Source organism: Kogia breviceps, chromosome 14 (genome assembly GCF_026419965.1).
Source record: "Kogia breviceps isolate mKogBre1 chromosome 14, mKogBre1 haplotype 1, whole genome shotgun sequence".
Classification (NCBI taxonomy): domain Eukaryota; kingdom Metazoa; phylum Chordata; class Mammalia; order Artiodactyla; family Physeteridae; genus Kogia; species Kogia breviceps.
In genome coordinates this window covers 29,603,958-29,619,430 of record NC_081323.1, presented here as the reverse complement: position 1 = coordinate 29,619,430, position 15,473 = coordinate 29,603,958, and the positions used below count along the sequence as shown (strand labels likewise).

General features: G+C 41.1%; 1 protein-coding gene across 5 annotated transcripts in view; it reads right to left on the bottom strand.

The window, feature by feature from the left end:
* CFAP61 (cilia and flagella associated protein 61) overlaps window positions 1–15,473 on the bottom strand; it is a 272,631-nt gene that overhangs the window by 169,762 nt on the left and 87,396 nt on the right. For all 5 annotated transcript variants that reach the window (XM_067013791.1, XM_059038853.2, XM_067013793.1 and 2 more), the window contains exon 13: window positions 12,684–12,823. In XM_067013791.1, coding sequence (XP_066869892.1) covers window positions 12,684–12,823 — 140 coding nt within the window. The remainder of the gene's footprint in view (window positions 1–12,683; window positions 12,824–15,473) is intronic.

Sequence of the window (15,473 nt, the reverse complement as noted above, 5' to 3'; positions counted from 1 at the left end):
TCAAAAGAAAGCTGGAATGGCAATTCTCATATCAGACAAAATAGACTTTAAAACAAAGACTATTACAAGAGACAAAGAAGGCCACTACATAATGATCAAGGGATCAATCCAAGAAGAAGATATAACAATTGTAAATATTTATGCATCCAACATTGGAGCACCTCAATACATAAGGCAAATACTAACAGCCATAAAAGGGGAAATCGACAGTAACACATTCATAGTAGGGGACTTTAACACCCCACTTTCACCAATGGACAGATCATCCAAAATGAAAATAAATAAGGAAACACAAGCTTTAAATGATATATTAAATAAGATGGACTTAACTGATATTTATAGGACATTCCATCCAAAAACAACAGAATACACATTCTGCTCAAGTGCTCATGGAACATTCTCCAAGAGAGATCATATCTTGGGTCACAAATCAAGCCTTGGTAAACTGAGGAAAACTGAAATCGTATCAAATATCTTTTCCAACCACAATGCTATGAGACTAGATATCAATTACAGGAAAATATCTGTAAGAAATACAAACACATGGAGGCCAAACAATAGACTACTTAATAACCAAGAGATCACTGAAGAAATCAAGGAGGAAATTTAAAAATACCTAGAAACAAATTACAATGAAAACACGATGACCCAAAACCTATGGGATGCAGCAAAAGCAGTTCTAAGAGGGAAGTTTATAGTACTATAATCCTACCTTAAGAAACAAGAAACATCTCAAATAAACAACCTAACTTACACCTAAAGTGATTAGAGAAAGAAGAACAAAAAAACTCCAAAGTTAGCAGAAGGAAAGAAATCATAAAGATCAGATCAGAAATAAATGAAAGAGAAATGAAGGAAACAATAGCAAAGATCAATAAAACTAAAAGCTGGTTCTTTGAGAAGATAAACAAAATTGATAAACCGTTAGCCAGACTCATCAAGAAAAAAAGGGAGAAGACTCAAATCAATAGAATTAGTAATGAAAAAGGAGAAGTAACAGCTGACACTGCAGAAATACAAAGGATCATGAGAGATTACTACAAGCAACTATATGCCAATGAAATGGACAACCTGGAAGAAATGGACAAATTCTTAGAAATGCAGAACCTTCTGAGACTGAACCAGGAAGAAATAGAAAATATGAACAGACCAATCACAAGCACTGAAATTGAAACTGTGATTAAAAGTCTTCCAACAAACAAAAGCCCAGGACCAGATGGCTTCACAGGACAATTCTATCAAACATTTAGAGAAGAGCTAACACCTATCCTTCTCAAACTCTTCCAAAAGATAGCAGAGGGAGGAACACTCCCAAACTCATTCTACAAGGCCACCATCACCCTGATACCAAAACCAGACAAAGATGTCACAAAGAAAGAAAACTACAGGCCAATATCACTGATGAACAAGGATGCAAAAATCTTCAACAAAATACTATCAAACAGAATCCAACAGCACATTAAAAGGATCATACACCATGATCAAGTGGGGTTTATCCCAGGATATGCAAGGATTCTTCAATATACGCAAATCAATCAATGCGATACACCATATTAACAAATTGAAGGAGAAAAACCATATGAGCATCTCAGTGATGATGCAGATGAAATGCAGAGAAATCTTTCAACAAAATTCAACACCCATTTATGATAAAAACCCTCCAGAAAGTAGGCATAGAGGGAACTTTCCTCAACATAATAAAAGCCATATACAACAAACCCAAAGCCAACATCGTCCTCAATGGTGAAAAAGTGAAACCATTTCCACTAAGATCAGGAACAAGACAAGGTGGCCCACTCTCACCACTATTATTCAACATACTTATGAAAGTTTTAGCCACAGCAATCAGAGAAGAAAAAGAAATAAAAGGAATCCAAATCAGAAAAGAAGTAGTAAAGCTGTCACTGTTTGCAGATGACATGATACTATACATAGAGAATTCTAAAGATGCTCCCAGAAAACTACTAGAGCTAATCAATGAATTTGGTAAAGTAGCAGGATACAAAATTAATGCACACACACAAAAAATTAATGCACAGAAATCTCTGGAATTCCTATACACTAATGATTAAAACTATGAAAGTGAAATTAAGAAAACACTCCCATTTACCATTGCAACAAAAAGAATAAAATATCTAGGAATAAACCTACCTAAGGAGACAAAAGACCTGTATGCAGAAAATTATAAGACACTGATGAAAGAAATTAAAGATGATACAAATACCTGGAGAGATATACCATGTTCTTGGATTGGAAGGATCAACACTGTGAAAATGACTCTACTACCCAAAGCAATCTACAGATTCAATGCAATCCCTATCAAACTACCACTGGCATTTTTCACAGAACTAGAACAAAAAATGTCACAATTGTATGGAAACACAAAAGACCCCGAACCGCCAAAGCAATCTTGAGGAAGAAAAACAGAGCTGGAAAAATCATGCTCCCTGACATCAGACTATACTACAAAGCTACAGAAATCAAGACAGTATGGTACTGGCACAAAAACAGAAATATAGATCAATGGAACAGGATAGAAGGCCAAGAGATAAACCCACGCACATATGGTCACCTTATCTTTGATAAAGGAAGCAAGAATGTACAATGGAGAAAAGACAGCCTCTTCAATAAGTGGTGTTGGGAAAACTGGACAGCTACATGTAAAAGAATGAAATTAGAACACTCCCTAACACCATACACAAAAATAAACTCAAAATGGATTAAAGACCTAAATGTAAGGCCACTATCAAACTCTTAGAGGAAAACATAGGAAGAACACTCTATGACATAAATCACAGCAAGATCGTTTTTGACCCACCTCCTAGAGAAATGGAAATAAAAACAAAAATAAACTAATGGGCCCTAATGAAACTTAAAAACTTTTGCACAGCAAACAAAACCATAAGCAAGACAGAAAGACAACCCTCAGAATGGGAGAAAATATTTGCAAATGAAGCAACTGACAAAGGATTAATCTCCAAAATTTACAAGCAGCTCTTGCAGCTCCACATCAAAAAAAAAACAAACAACCCAATCCAAAAATGGGCAGAAGACCTAACCAGACATTTCTCCAAAGAAGATATACAGATTGCCAACAAACACATGAAAGAATGCTTAACATCATTAATCGTTAGAGAAATGCAAATCAAAACTACATTGAGATATCATTTCACACCAGTCAGAATGGCCATCATCAAAAAATCTACAAACCATAAATGCTGGACAGGGTGTGGAGAAAAGGGAACCCTCTTGCACTGTTGGTGGGAATGTAAATTGATACAGCCACTATGGAGAACAGTATGGAGGTTCCTTAAAAATCTAAAAATAGAACTACCATACCACCCAGCAATCCCACTACTAGGCATATATCCTGAGAAAACCATAATTCAAAAAGAGTCATGTACCAAAATGTTCATTGCAGCTCTACTTACAATAGCCAGTACATGGAAGCAACCTAAGTGTCCATCAACAGATGAATGGATAAAAAAGATGTGACACATATATACAATGGAATATTACTCAGCCATAAAAAGAAACGAAATTGAGTTATTTGTAGTGAGGTGGATGGACCTAGTCTGTCTTACAGAGTGAAGTCAGTCAGAAAGAGAAAAACAAATACCGTATGCTAACACATATATATGGAATCTAAAAATAAATAAATAAAAAATGGTCATGAAGAACCTAGGGGCAAGACGGGAAGAAAGACACAGACCTACTAGAGAATGGACTTGAGGACACGGGGAGGGTGAAGGGTAAGCTGGGACAAAGTGAGAGAGTGGCATGGACCTATATACACTACCAAATGTAAAATAGATAGCTAGTGGGAAGTAGCCGCATAGCACAGGGAGATCAACTCAGTGCTTTGTGACCACCTAGAGGGGTGGGATAGGGAGGGTGGGAAGGAGGGAGATGCAAGAGGGAAGAGATATGGGGACATATTTATATGTATAACTGATTCACTTTGTTATAAAGCAGAAACTAACACGTCGTTGTAAAGCAATTATACTCCAATCAAGATTTTTTTTTTTTTTTTAAAAAGACCTCAACAGAACCAAAAACTACCAGAAACTAAAGGTTTAAAGTACACGTGGTGGGACTTCGCTGGTGGCGCAGTGGTTAAGCATCCACCTTCCAATGCAGGGGACACGGGTTCGATCCCTGGTCTGGGAAGAGCCCACATGCCACAGAGCAACTAAGCTGGTGCACCACAACTATTGAGCATGTACTCTAGAGCCCGCAAACCACAATAACTGCAGCTTGCGTGCTCTAGGGCCCACGTGCCCCAGCTACTGAGCCTGAGTGCTGCAACTAGCCTGTGCGCCTAAAGCCCGTGTTCCACAACTAGAGAAGCCCCTGCTCTCTGCAACTACAGAAAGCCTGCATGCAGCAACGAAGACCCAAAGCAACCAAAAAATAATTAAAAAAATAAAGTACATGTGGTTTACATGGTAACAGAAAATCCGTATTTGGAGGAGAGTGAGAATCATCATTCTTCTCTACTGAAAGATTTATTCATAAAAAGAAGAAGCACCTTCAACGCTTCTCAAGCTTTAATGGGTATAGAAATCAAGCGGGGCCCTTGTTCACAACAGACTCCCAGGCAAACAGACTCAGAAGGCCAGGGGCAGGGCTATGATCCTGCATTTCAGCAAGTTCTGGGTGGGTACTCATCCATGGACCGCACTTGGAGTAGAAGCAGCAGCTCTGAAACACAGAACTCTCCCTGCACACAGGTAATGCCAGGTGCAGGAAGGTACAAGATGCATGTCCGTGATGCCCTTGCGGGGCTGCCAGCCAGGCCAGATGGTCATCCTTGACATCATGGACCAACACACCCTTGTGAGGCCTCGCTGGCTAAAAGCCGAGCATGAGCCCCACAGGCTGGGGGCCCTAGAGCCTCAGCACACAGGGCCTGGCCTACAAAGGATGCAGTGCTGCTCCTGGAGCTCCTGTACCTCTGGCTGTCAGTGCCCGGTGGGGGGGAGAGGGGGGAGGAGGACATGACATCTGGGGACTTTCAGAGACCGGGCAGGCGGTGAAAGCAGGGCCCCTGGGGTAAATCTGGTGCCAGGGACCCACCTGAGGGCACGGCCGGTGTTCTTAGAGGTGGGTCCACACTCACATCTCTTAGCTTCATTTTGTGACATATGAACTTCCTCCAAATTCACTGCTTAACACCAATATATATATATATATTTTTAAATGCTAATACCTCTGGGATGTAAGGTGTGAGTTTGTCCTTCCTCCATGTTTCTGTGGAAAGGTCTTCAGGTCAGCTGGCCTCCTCCCTCTCCTATGGCCAAGCTCAGTTGCCTGAAGTGGCCCTGTGGTTTGGGCTTTCCAAGAGCAGAGGGAATATTACTCAGCCATAAAAAGGAACGAAATTGAGTTATTTGTAGTGAGGTGGATGGACCTAGAGTCTGTCATACAGAGTGAAGTAAGTCAGAAAGGGAAAAACAAATACCGTATGCTAACACATATATATGGAGTCTAAAATTTTTTTTAAAAAGGTCATGAAGAACCTAGAGGTAAGACAGGAATAAAGACACAGACCTACTAGAGAATGGACTTGAAGATATGGGGAGGGGGAAGGGTAGGGACAAAGTGAGAGAGTGGCATGGACATGTATACACTACCAAAGGTAAAATAGATAGCTAGTGGGAAGCAGCCGCATAGCACAGGGAGATCAGCTCAGGTGCTTTGTGACCACCTAGAGGGGTGGGATAGGGAGGGTGGGAGGGAGGGAGATGCAAGAGGGAAGAGATGTGGGAACATATGTATATGTATAACTGATTCACTTTGTTATAAAGCAGAAACTAACACACCATTGTAAAGCAATTATACTCCAATAAAGATGTTAAAAATAATAATAATATTTATAGATTTTCAAAAAAAAAAAAAAAAAAAAGCAGAGGGAAGAAGCCGGTTCCGATATCATGTTCCCTTTACGAGCTGAGCGATCCTACAGGCAAAACTACCATTCCTAACATTTGTAAAGCTCTTTGTGTTTAGAATTTAAAGAATTAAAAATCTAAGCTTGCTCTAGAGAACACTGACCCGCTGCCATGGCCACAAGAGAGACAGGAACAAGAGTAAAAGTGCAAAGACTGGACTACAAGACTGGACACGCTGAGAACCGGGTGTGCAGTTGTCAGTGGGCTGGAGACAAAACTCAGAGCAACAAAGGAAAGCTCCCAATGAGGGCTCAGATGGGAATGGTGACAAAGGTCATGATCTTCTAAAGGCACGGAAACTACTTTGGTTTGTGAGTCTTTTATTTTTTGGAAAAGAACCCAGGTGCACATGATTTGCTCCAACTTTATACGTAAGTGATTAAAACAAAACAAAAACGAAGATGACACTGCAAATGGTTACAAAGAAAAACTAGGGCCATGCTGCAACCAGGACTAATTTCCAGACAAGTGTTGAAAGTCTCATTGTTTTAAAAACCTAAACTTAATTGTTAATAAAAGCAATACATGTACATAGTAAATAAGAGAGAGAATGTACAAGAAAAGAATATGACTGTGAATTAAGGAATTAAGCCACTAAGAACAAGGCCACTACCTCAGGCAGACCCATGGCCGGATCCTGATCCCCTGTCATCCGGTTGCTCTCATCAGTGTGTATTTATTCATAAAGAGAAGCCCAAGTCGTAAGAAAATGTCACCAATACACTCTGCGTAAGAATGCAGGAGCATAAAGAACATTCTAATGAAAGTTTTACCTGAGTCATAATAAAATTTAAAATCTCAGTGATAAAGAATTAACTATACTTTCTATTATGGAAGTAATGCATGCCCATAATTTTTTAAAAATCAAACATAAATGAACAACCCAATCTTAAAAAAGGGCAGAAGATATGAACAGACACCTCACCAAAGTAGATATACAGATGGCAAATAGCAAATGAAAAGATGCTCAACACCATAAGTCAGTATGGAAATGCAAATTAAAACAAGATATCACTACCTACCCATGAGAATGGTGAAAATTCAAAACACTGACAAATGCTGGAGAGGATGTGAGGAAACAGGAACTCTCTTTTGTTGCTGGCAGGAATGCAAAATGGTGGAGGACTTTGGAAGACAGTGAGGCAGTTTCTTACCAAAAAACTCAATATTCTTACCATACAATCTAAAGTTGTGCTCTTTGGTATATACCCAAATGAGCTGAAAACCTACGCCCATACAAAACTCTGCACATAGATTAATAATTGCTGAAATTCGGAATTGCCAAAACTTGGAAGCAACCGAGCTGTCCTTCAGGAGGTGACTGGATAAATAAACTGTGGTCCATCCAGACAATGGAATATTATTCAGGGCTAGAAAGAAATAAGCTATCAAGCCACAAAGAGACATGGAGGAACATTAAAATATTCATTACTAACTGAAAGAGGCCAATCTGTAAAGGCCACGTACTGTAGGATTCCAACTATGACATTCTATAAAAGGCAAAACTATGGGGACAGGAGAAAGACCCGTGGTTGCCAGAGGCTGTGGGGAAGGAGAGAGGAATGAATAGGGGGAGCAGAGGGGATTTTTAGAAATTTTTAGAAACTCTGTATGATAGTGTGGTGGTGGCAACGTCATTGCACATTTGTCCAGACCCAGAGAGTGTACAACAGAAGAGTGAGCCCTCATGTAAACCGTGGACTCCAGTTGATAAGGGTGAGTCCCTGTAGGTTCCTTGATGGTACACATGGTGTAGCTCTGGTGTGGGATGTTAACTGTGGGAGAGTCTGTGGGGGGACTGGGGAAGGGGTCTGTAGGAACCCTTTGCTCAGTTGTGCTGTGAGCCTAAAACTGCTCTAAAAAATAAAGTTTCTTAATGAAAACAATCAAATAGAACCGACAGACATAAAGCAAAGAGTACATCACCATCTACACCCCTCACGTCCCTGTCCTGCTCCCCAGAAGCACAAAAGGTTAATAAAGTCCTGTGGACCCTTCTAGAACATCTTTACATATTCAAGATAAAAACTAGATACGATGGTCCCCCAGTTTCCCTCTCGCCTTCTCCCTTTTAATAACTGAGTCAACTGAGTTTTCGCCGGGCGCACACCTGACCCTCCAGCAACTTGTCCCCCGGCCTCCCCCGCGGCTCGGCAGGGCCGTGCAACCGACTTCCCGAGCACAGACTATGACCAGAAGTGATGTAACTTCTGTAAGAGGACAGTCTTCCCCTCCCTTTCTCTTTGCACCCTTCTCCGTGTCTAAAATGGGACTACGGTGCCCTGAGCCGGCTCACAGTACCAAGAGGAAAAGAGCTCACTCTGACAGCGGTCTAACGCTTGTGTGCCCCATGGGCCCCTCTGACAGTCTGCGGATGCTCGGGACCCCTTGTCAGACTAATGCTTTCCAACGTGTAAAATCAAAGACAACAAATTTGGGCTTCCCTGGTGGCGCAGTGGTTGAGAGTCCGCCTGCCGATGCAGGGGACACGGGTTCGTGCCCCGGTCCGGGAGGATCCCACATGCCGCGGAGGGGCTGGGCCCGTGAGCCATGGCCGCTGAGCCTGCGCGTCCGGAGCCTGTGTTCCGCGACCGGAGAGGCCGCGGCAGTGAGAGGCCCGCGTACCACAAAAAAAAAAAAAAGAGAGAAAAAGACAACAAACTATATCAAGTAGAACTATCAAAATGTTTTTTTTTTTTTTTTTTTTTTGGTATGCGGTCCTCTCACTGCTGTGGCCCCTCCCGTTGCGGAGCACAGGCTCCGGACGCGCAGGCCCAGCGGCCATGGCTCACGGGCCCAGTCGCTCCGCGGCATGTGGGATCCTCCCGGACCAGGGCACGAACCCGTGTCCCCTGCATCGGCAGGCGGACTCTCAACCACTGCGCCACCAGGGAACCCCTATCAAAATGTTTTTTAAAATGTGTGTTTTGGTAATATCTGTGCCTCCTCATTAATGCATCAAGTAACAAGTTTTGGTTGAGAATAAATTTACTGAAATTTCAAAGTACGATGAACATCCATATTTTGAGACATCTGTGACAACCGTAAGGTGATACGAGAATATCTGTGACTTCCATGGGCTACAAAGTCACGGCTTCGCTGACACTTCTGAGGTTTGTTGCCTCCATTCAGTGGAAGGACACATCACACTTCAATCAGAGGTTAGTAACAGAAAGATGTAATTTTTCTTCCCATCCAAATTCGCAGACCCCTGACTCTCCACACAGACAGTAGGTGAGACCCTTGTTCTATGAGATGGAGGAACAATGAGAGAAGAAACTGGGTCCCTGGACAGCTTCGTGGGGAAAAGCCACAACTCTCCTTAGCCCACCTGCTCCTGTCTGGACCACTGTGTGTTAGAGGCAGAACTGTCCTCTGGCTCAAGCCACTGTGCTTTAGGGTCTCTCTGCTACAACAGCTTTAAACTGAAAACACAGCATAGGAAGCAATATGTGAGGCAGTTATGAGTTGGCTCTGGAAGCCAGCTGCCTTCATTCCAGTTCCAGCTCTGCTACTTTCTGCTGTGTGCATTTTGGACTAGTTACTTAACCTCTCTGCGTCTCAGTTTCCTTACCTGTAAGATGGGGATAATAATAATGGTATCTAGCTAATAAGGTCACTGTGCGTCAAGACACATGGGAAGTGATTAAGAAAGTCCTTGAAACACTACAAACCTTCCATAGATGTAAGCTTTCATTACGATTATTACTATTATCATCTGACCCTTGCTTTTCTCACCATCCCAGATATCATTCCATACAGTATGATATAGATGTTTTTATTTTTTCAAAATCTGTGTAATAATGTACTGAATGAATATGCCAAAATTCATTTAACCATTCTCCAATTATAAAGTGATCATTTAGAAGGTTTCTCAAAGTTTCACTTAAAAGGCTAATATATCAATTATAGAGAAAGCTCTCTGAAACTACTCTACCAATCCCTTTGTCACAAGATTTTGTAGCAGCTTTATTGAGGCATAATTTACATACAATTAAATATACCCATTGTAAATGCACAGTTTGATGAGCTCCATAATATTTTGTAAGAATGAGACTATGTGAATAAGACAGCTTGAAAAAGTTAAATTATAGAAAATGGATGATATTGACATTGTTCCTGTAATAGATCTACTGTTCACTTTCTATTGATCGAGTTGGTCCTATCCCAAGGCGGAAGTGTGGGGAGCAGCTCCATTGCCCGTTTCTCCAGAAAAGCCTCCAGATTTGTATAGGTGATGCACCCCTCCCCCACCCAGCCCTGAGCTTTGGGACCAGACCCAAGGGATGCCAACCAGCAGCCTGTGACCCGGTGATGGGTTCAAAGTCAGCCAGCAGAGGGCCAATCTGAGCCACTGAGATGCAGTAAGACTTCTGGGTTGGGGCTTCTGAACAGAAGCATCCCCACCACTCGTCACCTGGTGAACTTAAGTGATAAAGGGTCTGGAGCTACCTCACTCATCCTGCAACCACTGTGTCTGAGAAGGGGTCAACTCGGAAGAGATAGATCCAACAGGGCTAATAAACCACGTATGAAACCAGAATTGCCCTCAGAGTCTTCCCTTGGTTCTGTGTAGTAATAAATTCTCCAGTTACTTAAGCCTATTTGATGGATTTCAACCACTTGCTATATCCAAGGTTGGTGTAGGAAAATTCCAAAATTTAGGCAATGTGAGAAAGGAAATTAAAAATCACCCATGACACTCCTCCTACCACCCCGAGGCAACCACGGGCCATCTCTAGCGCTGCTGCCCGGGTTCCCCAGGAGGAAGCCTCACACAGAGATCCGCATGCTGGGGGTGATGAGGGTGGCTCCTGGGACCCTCCACACCTATGGGGAGGGGCAGGGCAGGACGGGGCAGAGGTGAAGACAGACTGCGCGCCATGGGGTCACAACAAACACCCAGCTGATACCTCGGGGCGTCCTGGCCCTGGGAAGACCCTTCAGAGGTGTCCCTCCCCGTGACACACACACAGACTAGTTGCTGGGATGCAGGCTGCCCTCGGGAGGGCGGACCTTGGGCAAAGCCCTCTCTTCTGTCCAGGGCAGTCTCCTCGGCAGGGGACCCAGCTTCGAGCTGGTGGAGCCCACACATCCCGCAGGTGCGAAATTAGTCCTGAACGAGGGCGCCTGGGAGGCATGAACTACATCTGCATGTGTCCTTTTAGTCTACTTTGTTCATGCATTTTTTTCCCTTCTTTAGAAATTTTGGTCATATTTAAATGCTGTTTTATTTATTAATAGGTTTTCTACCCTAACATTACATTCTGAGCATTTTCTAATCATTAGATATTCTTAAAATGAACTGTAAGCATAGTTATAGATTACTTCCTATAGGTACCATAAAGTACTTAAACATTCTCTTACTACTGGATGTTTAGAGTATTTCCAATGTTCTTTAATCCTCAGATGTAAATTTTTGTTTGCATCTCTGCAACAAGTTTCCTAGGATATGTTTCTAGGAGTGGAAGTAAAGAGTGAAAGAATATAAACTACCTTAATGATCTGGCCAAATTGCCCTTTGAAATTTTATGTCTATTTACATTCTGACAAGAGTTACATTTTTCTCATTAGAATTGAATGTTTCTATATTCTAATTCTAGCCAATTGACCAAAAATGATGTCTCATTCTTGCTTTTGTTTCTTTTCCCTTATTAGCAATAAGTTTGAAGATTTTTTAATACCCATTGATTTTTTGTTTTTTTCATATACAAACAGTCTGGCCATTTGTGGGGTGGGTGTTAGTTTTTCTATTTTGGTGTTAAATAGTCTTCTTATTGATTTATTAAAGCTCTTTATATTTAAAATATACCAACCTTGTATCTGTTATATTTGTTTAAAATATCCTTCCATTAGTCAGCTGCATTTTAATTAAATTAGAGTGGTTCTGAAGTTTCATATAGTAAAAAAAAAAATCTTAATTTTTTTCTTCCATGTTCTAAAAAGACCTTCCCCATCCTGAGGCACAATAAAGTTCAATCTTCACTCACACTCCTTGTCTAGAATTCAGCGTTCTTCCTCAGGAAAGCTTCCTCTGACTGGGCTGAATTTCCCAATGATACGTCTCCATAGTCCCACAGACCCACTGCTGGTACACCCATCACAGCTGCAGTTTTACTTTTACAGGAGTGTTTATAAGCTTTGAAAGGTTTTGGGACACACCAGTAGACTTTCACTGCTGTATTCTCAGAATCTGGCCCAGAATCTAGCACTGTAGGTAACAGTTTCTAATTTTTAACTATTGCAATATCTACATTTAACTCTTCAATCACTTGGGAATCTATTTTACTGTAGAATATGAAGAACATTTCTGTCTTTATTCTGTCCCACCATTTACAAAATAATCCTTCCTTTTCTCACTGTAACACAAATGCCATCATATACATCAGTCTATAATACCTTTACACACAGACACACATTCAATTCTTATTCTGTTGGGGTCTGCAGAGGGACTCTTTCTTGTGTTACCTTGTTCCAGCCATAGAAATGTTAACATGGCTATTGTTTTGACTATTTTGGAGTTAGATTATGCTCTAATATTTGACTGGACCAGCAACTTTCACTATGATTCTTCCCCTAAATGGACTGGTTAAAATCACTTGATCAAGTCCTCCGCCAATAAGACAATTTTAAAAATAAATCATTAAATTAAAATGTCACGGAGCTCCTGTTCCATTCTCTTTTTTTAACATCATGGACTATCTTTTGGCCAAATGCACGTCCGCTTACTTGAGCAATCCTGCCCGATGGAAGACGTAGAGGTCCTGGTCCAGGGTGCAGTTGTTGAAGGGGACAATCTTCACGAAGTTCTGTATGAGGACAAACTCAGGGGTGAGATGTGGCAGAGAAATGATGCAGAAGTTCTTGTCCTGGTGTGATTGGAGACCAGATAAAAATCATTTATCACTAAACAAATTCCTGCCATAAAACACTAAATAGGAGTAAAATGTGTAAAGGAGATGGTATTCAAGTTAAAGATTCCTATCATTTGGAAAGTAATCAGAAAATTCAGGGGATAAGCAATTGCAAGAATACGGAGAAAATATCTGTGTTTGACTGAAACCCGAATAAAGGAATATTGTGAATCATAGGACCCATTCAGCACAGCTCTTTTCCAGAAGTAGAGTTTTAAACTAAGGACGTTTGTGTTTGCAAATTCACTTGTATCCAGGAGTGATGAGGCTGTGCAGTATCATGGCAAAGGCCCTGCGTTTACCAAGTGATGCTGCACCAGCCATCAGCCGTAGTCCCCACCTCTGTGAGATGAGAACGTGGTGCTCCAGGCCTTTTCTGCTCTAAAGTTCTGTGATTACACATCAATGGATGTGTAATGGATGTCTGTGTATTTTATCAGGGCACAGTCCCACTTGGGTGATGAGATCTAAGGGCGGGTTAACCTGGGCTTTGGGATCTGCATGTCCTGACCTGTATCTGTGCTGTCCACTATGCTGGCCAGGAGCTGAGTCTGGCCACCGAGCATTTGGAATGTGGCTAGTGAGGCTGGGGAACCAAATTTTTAATTTTATTTCATTTTGATTAAATTTACATTTCAAAACTGATACTTGGGAACCCTCCCACGTTGTTGGTGGGAATGTAAATTGGTGCAGCCACTATGGATAACAGTATGGAGGTTCCTCAAAAAACTAAACACAGAGCTACCATATGATCCAGCAATCCCACTCCTGGACATATACCTGGACAACTCTAATTCAAAAAGACACATGCACCTCAGTGTTCACTGCAGCACTATTCACAATAGCCAAGACATAGAAACAATCGAAATGTCCATTGACAGATGAATGGATAAAGGAGACGTGGTATATATACACAGTGGAATACTACTCAGCCATAAAAGAGAATGAAATAATGCCATTTGCAGCTACATGGATGGACCTAGAGATTATCATACTAAGCGAAGTAAGTCAAAAAGAGAAAGACAAATACCAAGTGATATCACTTATATGTGGAATCTAAAACTTATATGTGGAATCTAAAAATCTAAAATCTAAATCTAAAATCTAAATCTAAAATGAACCTATGTACAAAACAGAAACAGACTCACAGACATGGAGAACAGGCTTATGGTTGCCACGGGGAAGGGGGTGTGGGGGAAGGTTGGACAGGGAGTTTGGGGTTAGTAGATGCAAACTATCACATATGGAATGGATAAACAACAAGGTCCTACTGTATAGCACAGGGAACTACATTCAATATCCTATAATAAACCATAATGGAAAAGAAAAAAATAATAAAATAAAAACTGATACTCAGTTCAGTTATTGGAAAAGTTTTATGTATGTTTAGAACAATTTGGGTATGTGAATCTACTCATTCAACTGTAAATTTTACAAAATCTAGAAGCAGAGAGAGGATTTCTGATGACAATTTAGTGCTTGTATTGAGATGTGCCCTAAATATAAAATACACATTGGATTTTAAAAACTGAGAAAATGGATGTACAAGATCTCATTAATACTTTTGCATACTGATTACATATTAAACTCATTAAATTTTGGACATATTGCATTAAGTAAAATATATTATTAAAATTGATTTTAATAATAAATAAAAAAGACACCTGTGTCTTTTTACTTTTCTTTTATAATGTGGCTGCTGGAACATTTAGAGTTTGTTGTCTATGGGACAGTGCTGCCGTGGACTGTGCCCCTCACGTCCACCGTGACCCTCTGCCAGGTGCCTTCAGAAGCAGCCTGCTCTTCCCAGAGTTAATTTGTCCCTTTGGGATCTCACCTCCTCCTGATCCCTGTGAAGGCCTTGCCTGGGCGAATCCAAAACCCTGGGGACACATGTGCAACCCAAAGGAGTGAATTACTCTTTGACCTGATCTTCCTTCTTTCTAGCAAAATAACACAGCTCCTCTGGGGAACTTGTGAGTCACGTGGAAATACTCAAGCTGAAAATAAGAACTAAGTGCCAAGCCCTGGGGGGCTTCCTCTGGGAGAAATGAGTAATTCCTACCATATGATCCAGCAATCTCACTCCTGGACATATACCCAGAAAAAACTCTAATTCAAAAAGACACATGCACCTCAATGTTCATCACAGCACTATTCACAATAGCCAAGACATGGAAACAACCAAAACGTCCACTGACAGATGAATGGATAAAGGAGATGTGGTATATATACACAATGGAATACTACTCAGCCATAAAAGAGAATAAACATAATGAGTTGCTTCAACAGGGATGGGAAGGATTAAGGATGAAGTAACGAAGGTATTTTGTTTCTGTCTCCCCATATCCTGAAATAATTAATTAAAAAGTAAACATGTCTTTTACTATCTTAAAGCCAGCATTGCTTTTGTAATAATACTGAAGATCTTTCTCTTCATGGACTTCAAAATAGGAATGAATTGAACTTACTTAATTTACTTTGGGGCATCTCAGAGGGAAGCCGGCTTTGCAAACCCTCCCTCAGGGTCATCTACAGAGTTTTATGAGCTTCAAAATGCCTTAAAATTAATTCAAAAAAATTACGATGGAGACCATCATTGCCA